Source organism: Ictidomys tridecemlineatus, chromosome 12 (assembly GCF_052094955.1).
Source record: "Ictidomys tridecemlineatus isolate mIctTri1 chromosome 12, mIctTri1.hap1, whole genome shotgun sequence".
NCBI lineage: Eukaryota > Metazoa > Chordata > Mammalia > Rodentia > Sciuridae > Ictidomys > Ictidomys tridecemlineatus.
Window position 1 is genome coordinate 113,778,193 of NC_135488.1, and position 17,666 is coordinate 113,795,858.

General features: G+C 36.5%; 1 protein-coding gene across 1 annotated transcript in view; it reads left to right on the plus strand.

The window, feature by feature from the left end:
• The window catches only part of Nol10 (nucleolar protein 10), an 83,464-nt gene that overhangs the window by 1,606 nt on the left and 64,192 nt on the right, over window positions 1–17,666 (plus strand). Inside the window, exons 2-9 of the mRNA XM_005327357.5 lie at window positions 1,769–1,814; window positions 3,525–3,623; window positions 6,037–6,114; window positions 8,362–8,399; window positions 9,981–10,117; window positions 11,666–11,731; window positions 13,439–13,499; window positions 15,081–15,166. Of these exons, the coding sequence (XP_005327414.1) occupies window positions 1,769–1,814; window positions 3,525–3,623; window positions 6,037–6,114; window positions 8,362–8,399; window positions 9,981–10,117; window positions 11,666–11,731; window positions 13,439–13,499; window positions 15,081–15,166 (611 nt within the window). The remainder of the gene's footprint in view (window positions 1–1,768; window positions 1,815–3,524; window positions 3,624–6,036; window positions 6,115–8,361; window positions 8,400–9,980; window positions 10,118–11,665; window positions 11,732–13,438; window positions 13,500–15,080; window positions 15,167–17,666) is intronic.

Below are 17,666 nucleotides of genomic sequence, written 5' to 3' on the forward strand. Positions count from 1 at the left end.
CAACCCCTTTCTAGCAAGAGAGAGGCACCTATGCAGTGAGAGTGAGGCCACCAGCCTTCCCAGAACTTGCTTGCTTTTGGGGTGCAGAAGGGGGTGGGGCTAGGTTTCTGATTACATTATTTGGTAAGGTGCTTTTTTTTTTTTTTTTTTGGTACTGGGGATGCTTTACCAGCCCTTTTTATTTTTTGTTTTGAGACAAGGTTTTTTCTAAGTCACCCACATTTGGAACTTGTGATCCTCTTTCCTCAGCCTCCTGAGTACCTAGGATGGCAGGCATGCACTACCACACGTAGTACAATTCTTTATTAGTTATAACTTTATAGAATATTAAGAGGATGGCTTAATTTAGTGAAAGCTTTTGGTTCTTTCATGAACTTTAGAAACATTTTTAGGCTTCTTTTTTCTTGTCCCATGATGACTCCTTTTCCTGTGTGCTGTCAGCTTTTATATAGAAACTCCTGAATGAACTTTTCTTCCTTCCCATCTTCACTGTGTGGAGAATTCCTGGCCTTCCAGGTCCCAGACCCCCATGTAGAAGTATATCTCAGTCTTCACCTCTTTGCCCCACACTCATTTGCTCAAAAGGATGAGCCCTATGATTCTATGAATTTTTGCCTTTGTAAGCAAAACTTCTAAGAAAATTGTATTCTGGTAATATACCTTTGTTCTGCTTGTGATAAATTGATGTAAAAGAACACATTGAATGCCCCAAAATGTACTCAACAGAACCTTTAATTACAATATTACTGCCTAAAGTAAAATCAGAGTAATACAATCACTGGCATAAATCTGTGTCAGTCCACTAAGAAGATGGGAGGGAGCTCTGGCTCTAAATCAGGCTCTTCAAAGTATTATCTTGTTCCTCATGTAGACACTGCCTCAGGTGTCACTTAGGGACTTGAGTGGTGAATCTGCATAACCAGAGAGTCCTGAAGATTATTATGTCATAGAATAGGGGATATACATTGACTTGTGCTTTTAGAGGAGACATATGTTCATTTTTCTTTTGCTTTTCTTTCACTCCTTTATCGGAGGGTTTCTTCACCATTATTGACATATATAGACATTTTGAGCTGGTCAGTTCTTGGTTCCTGGAGCCTGTCTTATGCATTTATCATAGGATGTTTGGCATTGTTCTGGTCTCGACCTGCTGCATGCCAGGAGGATAAACCCCCACCCCAGTTGTGACAACTATATTTTCAGGAATTGCCAAATGCCCTTTGGGGAACAGAACTGCCCTGGTCAGGAGCCATTGCTTTAGGATAATCATAATTGACAAGTGCTTCCTCTTGTCACCCAGTTAGGCAACAGAATTGTGCTGCTTGCTAGGCTGGGGTATAGAACAAAACCTGGTATCAGTGAGTATGACTGTAAAATTACCATTTATTTATTTTCCAGTCAGCTATTTGGCCAGTTATTTATCTACTTTATTCTTTATGAAAAAAGAGATATTTCAGACTTTCTACTTTTATGTAAAATTTTCACTTAAATAGATGCAGTTATTCCATGTATGAGTTACTTATTTGAGGCTTACTATTTTCCCTTACATTGTTTAGATGATTTAGTTTTCTTTCATGTGAAACATAGGAGTTTGAGAAACTCATTGTCTAATGTATGTAAGTATATACAAGAAAAAATCCACAACATCTCTTCACAGTAGTAGTATTAGGATCACAGAATATTTTCATCTTATGTAGGAGTATATATTCCTATCAGGTTTGAATTTTCTAAATTTGTTTTAAAATACAATCTCTTTATTTTCTTTAAGTGGTTGTCTGATAGGAAAAAGAGAGCACTGCAGAAGAAAGATGTTGGTGAGTATTGTCTCTTTCTGCTTCAGTGACGTTAGTGATCCGTATTATAAAGCTCTGGCTCGCCTGAGGATGTAAAGGGACTACTGTAGTGGAAAATAAACACTTTTGCCTTTTTCTTTTTAAGAAGCTTTTTGTTGTGGTTGATATGTTCCTGGGAGGTGTGGGATTTGATTTTATTCTACTAAAAACAAATAAATTAACCTCTTACTTCCTGGGTCAGAGATAGAGACTTTATTACTTAGAGCACAGCAAGTGCAGTGAGTGTCAGCATACTCATGATAATTTCCACTAGAGTCCCACGGGGATATTCAGCACCATGCAGATGGGTGCTCCCTAGACAGTGGATTTGCGTTGCAGCTGAGGTGCCCTGAGCTGGGAAGACCACTGCTTTAATAGCAGGCAGTAAGGAAGCCTGCTCTTTGTCAAAAAGGGACATATGATTGCATCTGTCAGGGTTTCCAGCTGTATAAATAACCCTGAAAAATGGTCTAGATATAAGAGTGGCAGTGCCTTGCAGTCTTGCCACAATCAGCAAGATGTATGAGAACTTGAGGCCCAAGGAGGACCTCTTTGAACATTCCAACAATTTTTTGTTTTTGAGGGGTACTAGAGATTGAATTCAGGGGCACTTGACCACTGAGCTGCATCTCCAGCCCTATTTTGTATTTTATTTAGAGACCATCTCACTGAGTTGCTTAGTGCAACTAAGCTTTTGCTGATCCTCCTGCCTCCTGAGTCACTGTGTGCCACTGTGCTCAGCGACATTCCAACAGTTGTTTTGTTCTCCAGTGTATCAGAATCTTTTTAAATTAAATCTATTTGTCTGTTTTTGAAATAAGGCATTTTTCTTTCTGAATGAAAGAATTATACACATAGAGTGTATGAACATAAACAGAAGATTTTGATTCTTTTGTAATATAATTTTTTCCCTACATTTTTTATTGGTACATCATAATTATATGTATTAATGAGAATATTTTGATTCTTTAACTTAATGACAGCAGGGAAAAATCAGAATGTAAGATTTCTGATTATGAAATCAGAAATTGGTGGACAGATTTTCTTTACATTTTTCTCTATTACATTTTCCATGGATAAAAAATTTATCTTTCCTTGTTTTTTCTTTCTTTCTTTCTTTTTTTTTTTTTTTGGTACTAGGAATTGAACCCAGGGGTGCTTAACCACAGAACCACATCCATAGCCCTTTTAATTTTTTATTTTGAGGCAGGGTCTCTCTGAGTTGCTAGGGCCTTGCTGAGTTGCTGAGGCTGGCTTTGCACTTGTGAGCCTCCTACCTTATCCTCCTAAACCTGGGATTACAGGTGTGTGCCACTATACCTGGCTTCCCTTATATTTCATTTAAAACTGAGTGTATAAAAATCAAAGATTGATGGGTTTCCAGATGTGGGATAAAGATCACAAGGTAAGAGTAGGTTTTATATAATACTAAAGTTAGAAAATTAAAATTTTAATTCAAAAGATAACAAAAATAACTGCTCTAATACTTACAGATTTTGATTTTATCTAATTCTCCCATTCCTTTGTTCTCTTGTGTAACAAAATGGATTCATGGGACTGGGGTTGTGGCTCAGTGGTAGAACTCTTGCCTAGCATATCTGAGGCACTGGGTTCAATTCTTAGCACCACATAAAAAATAAAGTTATGTTAAAAAAAATAAATAAACTGGTTATTTTTTCTCTCTCTTTGTAGATGTCCGTAGGAGAATTGAACTTATTCAGGATTTTGAAATGCCTACTGTGTGTACCACTATTAAGGTGTCAAAAGATGGACAATATATTTTAGCAACTGGTAAGCATCTTTTTGGTTATGATTTACATACATTTCATAGCATGAAATGCTGTGGTGGAAAGGTCACTTTTTTTACCCTAACATTTTATTGTAAAAAAGTTCAGACATAAAGAAATATTGAAAAAAATTGTACTGTGAGCACCCAGTTATTTACTGCCTAGATTCTGCAATTAATAGTAGACTATAGTAATAAATAAATAAATTGTTTGCTATTTGCTGTCTCACCTATTTATTTCTCTTTCTGTGCATCCATCAATCTATTGTTACAGGGGTTCTTCTGTACCCTGCTCATCTCGCCCTTTTTCTGAGACAGGGTCTTGCTAAGTTACCCAGATTGGCCTTGAATTTGTGATTTTCCTGTCAGCTTCCCAATTAATAGGTTACAGGTGTGTGCCACTGTGCCTGGCTCTATCTTGTTTTTTGTTGCATTTCAGAACAAGTAGTAAGTATTGGCTTACTTCACCTGTGTGTACCTTAGCGTGTATGTCATTAACTAGAAATACATGGAGGTTTTGTATGTGTGCGTGCTTGGTATAGTACAGGAGGTTGAGCTCAAGGCCTGGTTATGCTAGGCAGGTGCTCTAACACTGAGCTGCATTTCCAGCCTTGCGTATGTCTTAGGTTTACAATTTGTTGAGCTTTGACAAATGGACATAACCTGCGTAACCCAGAATTGTTCTTGGGAATGAGGGGAAAAAACAGGAAATAGAAGGACTGCTTTTATTTATGTTTATCTTTTTTGTCACATATTTTGTGATGGTGAAAGTAAAACATGTAAACCTTGTAAATGATAAAAAAAATAAAAAGCAAAAACAAAACCAAAACAAAGAAAATGGGAATGAAGGCCCTGCATATTTTTATTCTTCCATATGGCCCTTCAGACACTCAAATGTACAGATCTTTTTAAATGGTCATCATATAACAGTGGGCTCCAAGTATGTTTACTGTTTTTTCAACTTCTATTTATTTATTTATTTTTTGACGGTACTAAGGATGGAACCCAGGCCCTTGTGCATGGTAGGCATACGCTTTGCCAGCTGAGCTGTATCATTAGCCCTGAACTTTTCTTTTTTAAAATGAAATCTTAGGCTTTCTTGTGGTATTGAGGATTTAACCTAGGGACTCTCTACTGCCAAGGTATTCCCCCTTCCTTTGTGTGTGTGTGTGTGTGTGTGTGTGTGTGTGTGTGTGTGTGTGTGTTACTGGGGATTGAACCCAAGGCCTTCTGTGTGCAAGGCAAACACTCTACCAACTGAACTATGTCCCTGAAATCTTAGGTGCTGATTCATGTCAAAAAACTAAACTTGTCTCATTTTTTTTTTTAAGATTTTTCGTTTCAAGGGGCTGGGGATGTGGCTCAAGCGGTAGCGCGCTCGCCTAGCATGCGTGCGACCCGGGTTCGATCCTCAGCAGCACCACATACCAACAAAGATGTTGTGTCCGCCGAGAACTAAGAAAAAATAAATAAATGTTAAAAATTCTCTCTCTCTCTCTCTGTCCCCCCCTCTCTCTCACTCTCTCTTTAAAAAAAAAAAAAAGATTTTTCGTTTCAAAAACCAACTTTTTTCCTCTCATTGCCAATGTGAGGAACACAAACTTACAGAAATACATAGCATAAAATGTGAAAGTCGTCAGAATTGCACTGCTCAGAGATAGACCATTCATTATGAAGTCAGTACTTATTCCTTCACCTTTTCCTGCACAGAGTACTACCACCACCAGCGTTCAGTTTTACAGAATGGAGTGCCTCTTCTGTGGCACTCCCTTCTGTTTTCTCCCTCTGCAGGACGTGTTATTTTCTACCCCAGGGGTTACAGGTCTGTTCCTCTCTTTATGAGGTGCATAATGTTCCTTTGCGTAGATTTGCCACCGTTTGTTTAAGCATTTTCCTGTCAGGTGACATTTTATTTGCTTTCAGTTTCTAGCCATTATAAATAGTGCACCAGCAACTGCTCTTCCTATCTTTGGTACATTCTTGAGGATGTTTCTTTAGATTCAGTTTGTGTAAGTTGAAATGTAGTTTCAAGGTGCATAGAAATGACATATCCTACAGGTATTGCCCGATTGTCCTCTGAAGAAGTTGTGACAGTTACACTGTTCAGCAGCAGTATGTCAGACCACTCCCATCAGCACAGATCTTTTTAATCTTTGCCATTGGGGTGGACAATGGTCTCAGTCTACTTTCATTAGCTCTTCCTGAGGCCTTTTATTTGTAATTCATTTCCCATGACTTGCTTATTTGTCCTTTGCTTATTTCCTTCTTGGAGTGCTTTTAAGTTAGTTCATTTTGTTTGATTTGGTCACAATGAATACTGCCTACCTCTGAACAAAAGATATCCTCACTAGTTCTACAGGATACTGACTATGAAAAGTCTATCTTTAGGTTTTACATCACTTTAATTTTTTTTTATAGGAACATATAAACCCCGGGTTCGGTGTTATGACACCTATCAGTTATCCTTGAAGTTTGAAAGGTGTTTAGATTCCGAAGGTGAGTAAGATAATAACTTTGAGTTTGTAAAAATAACTTTTGATATTTGTCTACTTTTCTGCCTTTCAAAATGGAAATGGGGTGTTGTGCTAGTTAGTTTTTGTCACTGTGACCAAAGTACTTGAGAAGAACAATTTAGAAGAGGGAAAGTTCATTTTGGTTCCTGGTTCAGTGGTTGGCCATTGCTCTGGGCCCAGGGCAAGTCAGGACATCACTGTGGAAGAGCATGGTGAAGTGCTGCCTACCTCATGGTGACTAGAAAGCAGAGAGAAAGTAGGGAAGGGGCCTCAGGGAAGATGCACCCTTCCAGGGCACACCCCCAGTGACTCACCTCCTCCAGCCACGCCCAGTTAGTCCATTAGAACTAGCTTGGGCCCATCTACCCACTACTCTCATAATCCAATCATTTCACCTCTGACATAGTCCCGCATTCACACAGGAACTTTTGGAGGACACCTCATATCTAAACCACAACAGTTGTATATTAGTTTTCTATTGTTATGTATCAAATTAGTACAAACCTAGTGGTTTAAAGATCCATTTAGCAGCTTGCTATTCTGTAAGTCAGTAAGTCCTTCCAGGCTCTGCTGTGTCCTGTGTTCAGGGCTGAATCAGGGTGCCGGCCAGCTGTGCTCTTGTTTGTAGGACTGAACATAAGACTGTGCTTCCAGACTCACTCAGGTTGTTGGCATACTTCAGTTTGTTGTGCTTGTAGGACTGGGGATCCCATTTCTTGCTGTCCGCTGGCTATGTTGGCTTGTTAAAGATGCCTGCATGCCTTGTCCCGTGGTCACCTCCACATTTAAGCCAGCAGCAGCTCATTAGATCCTTCTAGTGCTTTGCATCTTTATGACTCTCCCTTCACTACCAGCAAAAGGAAACTGTTTCTATAGGCTCATATGATTATAAATCTCCCCTTTGATATATAAGGTAACATTTCAGAGGAGTGGTATCTCAGCAAGTCACAGGGTCCTCCCACACTCGCAGAGCAGCAAGGATTGTACTAGAGTAAAGGTCACTGAGAGTCATTCTCAGGTTCTGTCAAGCATGGAAGGCACATTAAAATGGGGAAGTTCAACTTTTATTAGCTGGCCCTGTGTTGGGGATTAAGGGAAAAGGAGTTAATGGGAGGTTACTAAGGGCCTCACTAAGTTGCTGAAGCTGGCCTTGAATTTGTGATCCTCCTGCCTCAGCCTCCCTAGTTGCTGGGATTATAGGTGTGTACCACCACACCCTGGGGAGTTTCCTTAGAAGAATTACAAGCGCATTCTAACTTGTCTCACCCTTTGCCTTTTGAAAACTAGAACTTCTGTGTGCCACTAGTACAGTGGTTTTCATTCTTTACTTTTATTTAGCAGATAAACTATGAATAGGTAGAGTTACTGTTACCCTTTTTAAAAAATATTTTTAGTTGTAGATGAGCACATTACCTTTATAGTCGGGAGCTGAGCGCCCCCTAGCTTTGAGCGATGGAAATGTGGAGACTGGCTTCCCTAACTGGGAAGCAGGAGGATCCCTATCTCCCCTCAGCAGAGGAGCAAAGCTTTGGAAGTGGGTGTTACCTGTGGAGTGGGCTGCCTTCTTGTTCCTTTGTAATATTACCCCTTAATCTTTTTTGGGATAGTGTGTTCCATGGAACCTCCCCTTGTGTGCCCCCTATGTAAGAATAAAGAATCCAGGTGGCTCTCTGTCTTTCCAAAGGACCCCTAAGGTCGAGAGCTGTCACTGGATCCAAAAAAAGGGTATTTTCTGTCTGTGTGTAATTATTTTCGTGCCAACTCAAATTCACCTTGAGTGACCCTGACTGATTTAAATAAAATAAAAGTGTCGTGGCACTTTATTTATTTATTTTTATGTGGTGCTGAGGATTGAACTCAGTGCCTCACATGCTAGACAAGTGCTCTACCATAAGCTACAACCCCAGCTCTATTATCATTTTTTAATCAATATTTAAAATGTTTTTAAATGTATATTTGAAAGTCTTAAAAATTATTTTGAACATCTGGGTAAAATACTGACAAAATTTAGAAGTCATATTTTGTGGATTTGCTTCGTTCTATAAAAATCTAGATGGTTTATATTGAATTTTCCATTTGTCATTTTGGGGGCAACGTGGCAGTTTTATTCTTGTATGGGTTAAACAGTATTTCTGTATAATTTCTGCGTTGAATTAGAATCTTTGCTTCAAGATTTTTTTTTTTAAAGAATGTTGATTGATAATTGCATTTTTCCCCTATTCTTTTTCAGTTGTCACCTTTGAAATTTTATCAGATGACTATTCAAAGGTATGTTTGACAGCATGGATTTGTGCTGGTTATATTAAAGGAATGAGTGAGTGGAATTTATAAGGATAAAGATATTCAATTTTCAGTTGTTAAAGAAGATTGTGTATTAGTAGATAACCTATCTTTTTTCTCTTAATATTCTTGTAGTTTGGTGCATGTGTGATGTGTAGTATTTTTTAGGACAACTGAGGCAGAGATGACTTTTGGCCTGTCTAATTTAGCTTTCCATTGATAAGACTTTATCTCCATTTTTAAGAATTAGAAGCAGTCATTTTTTATAGACCATCTTATGTACTAGATTTGTAATTCTGATTTTTGAACTTAGGTTTGTTGCCAGGTTGTTTTTGCTCTCAGAATCATAAGAGTAAATTAGCACTGTTGTACATTTCATTTTCTTGACCCAGCAAGTGGTTGTGGTGTCTTCTGGTACAATTCAGAACACAACTAAACAGATTTATTTGTTTGCTTTTCTTTATGCTGTTGGTCCATCTTTCAATTCTTATGGTCATTTTCTACAATTAGAAAATGTTAATAAAGCCTTTATTCAATTTAAAGTGAAAAATTTTTATGAAACATCATGATGTCCCATTAATATCTATAATTTTTATGTACCAGCTAAAATAAATTTATTAAAATAAAAGCATTATTTAGTGATGTTAAATGGCATTGTGAGGAAGGGCTGGGGGTGCAGTTCAATAGTAGAGCACTTTCCTACTGTGTGCAAGGCCCTGAATTCAATCCCATCACCATTAAAAAAAAAAAAAAAAAGTCGACTTGAAGGAAAATTGAATTTTCTTAGCTGACATGCTTCATGCTAGGGGAGCGCTCTACCGCTGAGCCACAATCCCAGCCCCTGACATGGTTCGTGTATTGTCTTTAGTTCTGAGAACTGAGTTTTCGGTTTATCCTTTTATCTGTGGTAGCTTTTTTCATGTATTTTGAGGACATACAATTTTAAAATATATATTTTTTAATATTGACAAATTTGCAATTAAATGCTATCTGTAGGGTTTTCAGTTACCTTTGTAGAACATTAAAATTAAATTAAATGAGTTTATCAAACTGTGTGACTGTGTGGGATTATTAGAATGTGTTCTTCAGTGAAGCAGAAAGGTGCTCTTGCAACTAGTATACATCACTCCACATTAGAATGTGTTGGAGCTACGTCAGTGAAAGGCATTTGTCTTAGTTCTGTTGGTTAGAAGGAAAGGCTCTCAGAGACGATGTTGAGGTGCAGGAAAGGATCAGGAAACAGAGATTCTTTTTCTTAAGTTTTTTTTTTTTTTTAATAGATATTTTTAGTTGTTAATGGGCCTTTATTTTTTTTTTTTTTTACTTATTTATGTGTGGTGCTGAAGATCAAACCCAGTCCCTTTTACATGCAAAGCAAGTCCTCTGCCATTGAGTTATAGCCCCAGCCCAGAGTTGTGATTCTTAATTCCACTGGAGTGTGTGGGATGTCTATGTGTTTAGAGAGAATAAGTGTGAGAGCGATCAGTTTTTTTTTTTTCTTGCTTTGGTGATGATGAAATCAAAACTTTATGTAGAAACCTAAGTAAAGTGATTTTCTTTTATTTTCAGATTGTCTTCTTACATAATGATAGATATATTGAATTTCATTCACAATCAGGTTTTTACTACAAAACCAGAATACCAAAGTTCGGGAGAGATTTCTCTTATCACTATCCATCCTGTGATTTGTACTTTGTTGGTGCAAGGTATTGGATCTACTCACTCTTTTTCTTTTTCCTTTTCACTTCACAAACAATTTCTCTTAATAAATTTCCTGTATAGTTTCTCTGTTTAAATAGCCTTAACAGATAAAGTGATATATGGTTATTATTTTAAAGAAAAAAATCTTTGTAGGGTGTGGTGGGTGCATGCCAGTAATCATCCTAGCTGCTTGGGAGGTTGAGGCATGAGGATTACATGTTCAAAGTGGGCCTCAGCAATTTAGCGAGGCCCTAAGTACCTTAGTGAGACACTGTCTCAAAATAAAAAGGGCTGGGGATGTGACTCAGTGGTTAAGCACCCCTGGGTTCAATCCCCAGTAACAAAAAAAGAAAAAAGAAACCAAGGAATAAGCCAAAAATAAGTCTACTAGTTACACACTGGTGCGTTTTGTGTATAAGAGGTATCGTAACATTTTAATACCTGTTGTTCTGCTTAATAAAATATTCTAACATTAAAAGTATTTATGGTAGTTTTATGTTACAGTGGTTAAAGCAGGAAATGCTGTTAGGAAATATAAGCCTGTTCACTATAGCCCAGTTGCCACAATGTACAAGATACATATTTGTTTATTTTACTCTGTTTCCCAGATTTCTCTTTATTTTTCCAAACTTGTAGTTCTGCTTTAAGTTTTATTCAGTATCAGTAATGTATTTCTCTCTGAACCATTTTGTAATTGAGGTCATATGTGGTTATGGACTCTAGTTAAAAAACATTGGGAGCAGCTTTATGCAAGAATAATACATGATCCCTGCTTTTAAGTTGCTTTATGTTTCAAGGAGACTATATCATTTAGGATGTGACCCTTGACTTCTGTTGCCTATTCTCTAAATACAGAGAGCTATATCTGCAACCTAGTAGGATAATTTTGTTGGTGAGGTTCATTTCTTAGCCCTGTTATATAGTATTCTAAAACTTCTTATCCTTAAGTGTCACCTTTTTATAAATATAAAGAAAATTCAGGGGCTGAGGTTGTAGCTCAGCAATAGAGTACTGGCCTAACATATGTAAGGCCTTGAGTTCAGTTCTCAGCCCCACATATAAATAAATAAAATAAAGGCATTGTGTCCAACTAAAAAGATATTAAAAAAGAAAATTCCTATCCCTTATAGAAAAATTTGAAAATGTAAAAAAAGTATGAAAAAGAAAATTCATCCATAAACCCAGAGAAAACCTTTGCTAGTATTTTGTTGTATTTCCTTCTAATCTTTTATTTTATATTAGATATATATACCTTTGAATCTTGCATTTTCTGTGTTATTTGTAAATAGTCTAATTACTTTATGATATTTCCTCAACAAATAGTTTAACTTACCTTTATACATTACGGGTTTGTAAATAAGATGAATATATTTTAGATCTGAAATAAATCTTTTTATCAGTTTTGCAAAGGAAAGTGATGAGTTATGATGATGATAATTAATCATGCATATATTTTATAAGTGATATATGTATGTAGTTCTGAAATTTACATTTATTTAAATAAAAGTTTATTGTAGTTTGTCATATTTTTAGCTTTCTTCATTTCTTTGCAGCTCTGAAGTTTACAGATTAAATTTAGAACAAGGACGATATCTGAATCCTCTACAAACTAATGCTGCGTGAGTATTATTTGAAGTGATGCTGTATTTATTTTGACCAGGAGATGGTGCTAGGTGCTCAAGTTTTTAATCTGATAATCTGTATTATATTTAAGTAGAACTTTGTTCCACTTAGTTTAATTTTTTTTTCTTAAAACTTTCACTAAGAGACCTGATGATTTCTTTAAAAATTTCAATTCTCGATTTAAAACTTCTCCAGCCCTAAGCTGAGTCCTATTTCCTTTGAAAGGACTCAGCTTAGGGCTGGGGATAAGACTCATTGGCTTCCTACTTGGGTCACATGCATGAAGCCCTGAATTAATCCCCTGAGCTCAACAACAACAAAACAAACAGAAACGCTCAGCTTGATATTTTTATTTGCAGTGTTAAGTTTTCATTTATGATTTGGTTTTGTTCTACATTTTCTCACTTGGAAAATTTTGATTATTGTATAATTTTTTAAATTTTTATTTTTTATGTTATTGGACATTTGAGATTTAAAAATTTTTCCTTTTATCATACACTATAAGCTACACTTACATTTTATTCAAAGAGAAATTCTTTAGGAATGAATTTATTGTTATCATCTTATTGAATAATAAATAACCATGAGAATGAAAACACCACATGCCAGGCATTATTCTGCCATTTTACTTATATTGGCTCATTTTAAACTGACATCAGATATTGTAGTAGGTCCCAGTGTCTTCACTTTACAGAGAGAGCAGCCTAGTATCAGAGGAGTTAGTGGTTTGCCCAAGGCCAGACAGTGAGTTCAGGATAGGAGCTGGATTGTTTCTCATTTGTGTGAAGGAAGAACTTGTTGAATTTGTCTTATTGCTTTGAGAATATTTTTGAAGATTAGAAGAGTATACAGTGATTTATGAAAACAAGTAAACTTGTTCCATGTTGGCCTGAATTGCTTTTCTTTCTTTTTCTTTTTCTGGTACAGAGGATTGAACCTAGGGGAGAGCTACATATCCAGCCCTTTTTATTTTTTATTTTGAGACAGGCTTGCTAAATTTTCCAGGCTGTCTTTGAACCAGCTATCCTGATGCTTCAACCTCCCAAGTTGCTGGGATTATAGGCATTGCTGGAATTATAGTCATGTGCCACCATGCCTGGTGTGCTTTTATTTTCTTTTTTAAAAAAGCTTATAGCTTCGTAATACATTATTGCATAACAAAACGTTACCTGCTCTTTAGTTTCATGATTTCCTGTTTATTATAATAAAAGCTGGTGTATTGTGTGTCTTCATACTATGTATATTGCTGAACACTTTGCAGTCACTTTCATTTAGTCCTCACAACAATCCAGTGAGGTAGGTGAAATATCTACTTGATAGAGAATGAAAATGAGGCTTAGATCAGCATACTCAGGTCTCAAGATTGCTGTAGTGATAGCCTGTGTTCCTGAGACTTGCCTTGGAAGAAAGCAGAATGACCCTTTCTTTTCTAGATGGTGGAATAGTGTTTCAGAAGGAAAGCCTGTCTTGTCTGTCACCGGGTAAGCAGGTTGTACCTGTTACCTTGGGGACTGGAAGGTCTGGTGGCTGCTAGCCCAGGCTTAACTCCTTCATTTTTCACTTGCAGGTGATGAGAGAATATGCACATCTTCTGTCTCCGTGGAATTTGTATTAAATGTTTATTTAGAAAGTTTATTGAATACCTCTTTTCTCAAAAATAGATGCTAACTAGTATTTTCTTCCTTATTGCTTTACTGTTTTAGGGAGAACAATGTTTGTGACATAAATTCAGTGCATGGCTTGTTTGCCACAGGAACAATTGAGGTAAGCATGTGCTGACCTTATTTCTTTTTCCGTTTCTCCTTTTTTTTTTTTCTGTTCTAGTCATACATGACAGAGGAATGCATTTCAATTCATTGTAAACAAATGGAGCATAACTTTTCATTTCTTGTTGTACACAGTGTAGAGTTGCACGATATGTGTGGTCATACATGTACCTAGGGTATGATGTTCATCTCATTCAACCATCTTTCCTGTCCCCATATCCCTGATCTTTGCCCAATCACTGACTTTATTTCTTTCAGTATTTGTTTCACATTTGATTGTGAATGGAATTTTTATTTAAAGACAGTTGCTTGATTCCTCAGAGCAGGATGATAATGAGGTAATGGCCCTGGTTTGCTGTTTGCATATTACATTGACCTTTGTACACAGAGACATGGCTACTCCACAACTGTTGACTGTTCTGGTCATGCATGCATCAGAGTGGGTGCCACAGAGACTGTTCTGGGTACTTGAGGGAAAGTGTAGATAGCTAAGTCCAACCTGCCACTGCCCTGGGATTGCTGGCCCAAGAAGAGCACTGCAGACAGCTACACTGTTTTTTATGGGAGGCAATATTTTTTGGAATCTCAACTCTCATTTATTAGATGGCTTCATGTCTGTGAATTAGTTGTTATTCCTAAGACTTGAGTTTCTTCATTGCTGAGACAGTAATACAGTTACAAGCTGCTTAATGACATTTGTGTCAATGATGGACTCTATGGGCTATGGCCCAGCGATGCTGTAGCTGTCTTTGTGTTAGTATAAACTATAATGTTTATATAAGGGTAAAATTGTGGGTCTCAGATTGTATCCCCATCATTAAGCAATATGTGACTGTACTTACCTTAGCAACTCTTCAGAAGTGTGGATGACATTCATATGAAATAACCTATATTAAAACAACATAAACTAGAAAAGTATATAGAATGGTGTCATGTGTTATATAGTAGTATTCAAAAAATATCGAACACACACTGTACTTTTATACTACAGTAACTTTGAATCAGGGTGCTTCATGTTTGTCAAGAATTTTTCTAGATATCTGGGCATGGTGGTGCACACCTGTAATCTCAGTGACTTGGGAGACTGAGGCAGGAGGATTGCAAGTTTGAGGCCAGCCTGAGCAACTTAGCAGTAAATAGGACTTGGATGTAACTCGGTGGCAGAGTGCTCCTAGTTTCAATTCAATTATCTGTACTGGGGATATATATATATATATATATATATATATATATATATATCCCCTCCCAGATTTGCATTTTTTCATTGGGATAATGAGAAATACTCAAGAGTTTAAAAAGATGCACATATACCTGAGGTATATAACAAAAAATGTATACTTCTATACCTTCCAGATACTAAATCCCATAATCTAGAGATAACTTATGACCAGTTTTTTCCTTAATTAAAAAAGGAAATCAGCTCATGAAATAATATTTAAACAGTACTAAAAAGGGCATAAGGTAAAAAGTTAAATTTTTATTTCCCATGAGATAATCAGTGTTAATAAATCTTATTTTGAATGTGTTTAAAATTCTTGTAGTAGTAACTTTCATTTAAAATTGGCTTTCATTTGTGTAGGGTCGAGTGGAGTGCTGGGACCCAAGAACTCGAAATAGAGTTGGCCTGTTAGACTGTGCGTTAAATAGTGTCACAGCAGATTCAGAGTGAGTAGAAGTTAATTTGTGATATATTTAATATGAACCTTCTGATTTAAGCAAATGTATCAATATGAAATTACAATAAATCGCTACAGGATTAAACTCTTTAGGGAAAAATTGTAGTGACTGTAATTGTTTTACATAAAAATGCTCTCATGTAAAAGCTAAGTGGCTGATTCAGATACAGTTTCTTTTTTGCTCCTTTCCTTCCTTCTGCCTTCCATTCCCTCCCTCCCTCCCTCCCTTCCTTCCTTCCTTCCTTCCTTCCTTCCTTCCTTCCTTCCTTCCCTCCCTCCCTCCCTCCCTCCCTCCCAGTTCTAGGGATTGAATCCAGGGCCTTGCACATAGTAGGCAAGTGTCCTGAGTGTCCTCGGGCCTTTAAAAATTTTTTTCAGTGTGTTGTTCAAGTTGTCCATGCTGACCTCGATCATGTGATCCTCAGCTTTTGGAGTAGCTGAGATTCCAGGCATGCACCACTGTGCCTAGCCAAATAGAATTTCTTTCTCAAATACTACACAGACGTCTTAGTTCTGTGGAATGTGTTAGCGTATTATAGAGATTTATATTCTGATTCTACTGTATGACCAAGGACATACTACTCTAGTTAACAGGCAAAAAGATGTGCTTTGAATGCTAAGGTGAAAGAAAGCAAGTTTTTAATTTTTTCTTGCTCGTATTTGTCTGATTCCTACACTAAACACATTTAGAAGAGGAGTACATAGTTGGAGTTAAAAACCTCTAACACAAAAGAATAGAGACTTGAATTAAATAAGAAGAAAAAGCCCTTGTTTCTTCCCACTCATCAGAGTGGCAGTGGTGTCGTCCTGTGCATGTATGAACTCGTGTAGAGAATACTCTTGGGCAAATCCTTAACACAGGATTTGTTGCCACAGTCAGTTGAGAAATTGCCTTTTCTCTGGGTTCTAGTGCCTTTACCAGTTCATCCTCATTTCAGTTCAGTAAGATTTTAGATATGTTTTATAGTCATATAATGTGGAATGTGGGTGTTTGATGACTCCAGGATATAAAGACTGTGAACTCTATGAATTATTACAAAATTTTGTGCACTTTCCTTTTTTGGGGTGGAAAAGGAGGGAAGAATTTATATATTTATTTATTTTTTATATCAGTTCATGTGAAACACCTTTGATCAAGGGGGAAAAAAATTAAGAATCACAAAGTTAGGAAGATGTATCTTTCTAATATGTATTTCTTCTCTATGTGAGAAACAAAGAATAATTTTTTTCACCTTTTTTATTATGAGATTTAAAGTGAGCATAGAAACATTTTTTTTTGGTCCTGATTTTTATTGAGTCTTATTAAAGCAAATAAACAACTTCATTAATTTTGGTGTGGTATACAAAATATTAAGTAATTTTAAATTGGAAAATTCATTCCTATATTTACTAATAGAATAAATCAGTGTAAAATGCACATTAATATTTTATCATACAGGCATGAAAGAAAGCAAATCAGAAACCTGCTTATTTTTGGAAGGTAAAAAAATTGATTATAACTTAAAGATCTTTACCTACTCCCTAGAAAGCAGAGACTAATTTTCTCTTACTCTTAAACATTGACTGTTCCTTGAGGTAGAATAGAGGCTTGGGTTCTGGAATAAGTTCTGATTGTTACATCTAGGAAAAAGTATATAGAAAGGCAGATTGTTGTAATCTGTCTTAAGACTGTTCCTTCTTTTAATGTAGTGACTGCAATGGAGGTAACATTATAGAAAATCTAAGGAAGAGATGTGAAAAAAAACAATCTTGCTGGGCAGTGGTGGTGGTGCACATGTGTAATCCCAGCGAATCAGGAGGCTGAGGCAGGAAGATTACAAGTTTGGCCAACCTGGGAGACTTGGCGAGACCCTGTCTCAAAATAAAATTATAAGGGGTGGGGGATGGGTTGGGGATATAACTCTGGGGTGGAACACTTGCCTAGCATGTGCAAGACCCTGGGGTTCAATTCCTGTAACAAATATATTTTGTTAACTGTGGTCTTTAGAAACAAGAGGGTATTTATTCTATTTATTTTAAAAAATAGAATATTGATTCACAAACATTTTTTAACTGGCTTCTTTTGTCTTAGAGGTAGGGTATTTTTAGCTGTCATGATGGAATTTTTTTAAAAGTTATTTTAAAATTTATTCTTAGTGAAAAAAATTATTAAAAAGTTCTAGAAATACAAAAAGGAAAGTAAAAATGACCTGTGTATATGTAGGAAGATATCTTTAAGTAACCAGACCACTGTTGCTATCAGCTGGGTGTTTATAATTTGGTAATTATTTTCTGAGGGAAAATATCTAGAATCTGAAATATGCTGAGTTTAACAGCATATTTTTAAGCCATTGATATGTTGCTAAATTGTCTTTACAGAAAACCTAGTATCCATTTAAATGTCTGCTCACTTGCTCACTCTCCCATCTCCTCAGTCCAGGGCATCCACAATAGTGCAGTTACTAACATCTCTCTCTTTTTTTGAGATAGGTTTTTATATGTTGCCCAGG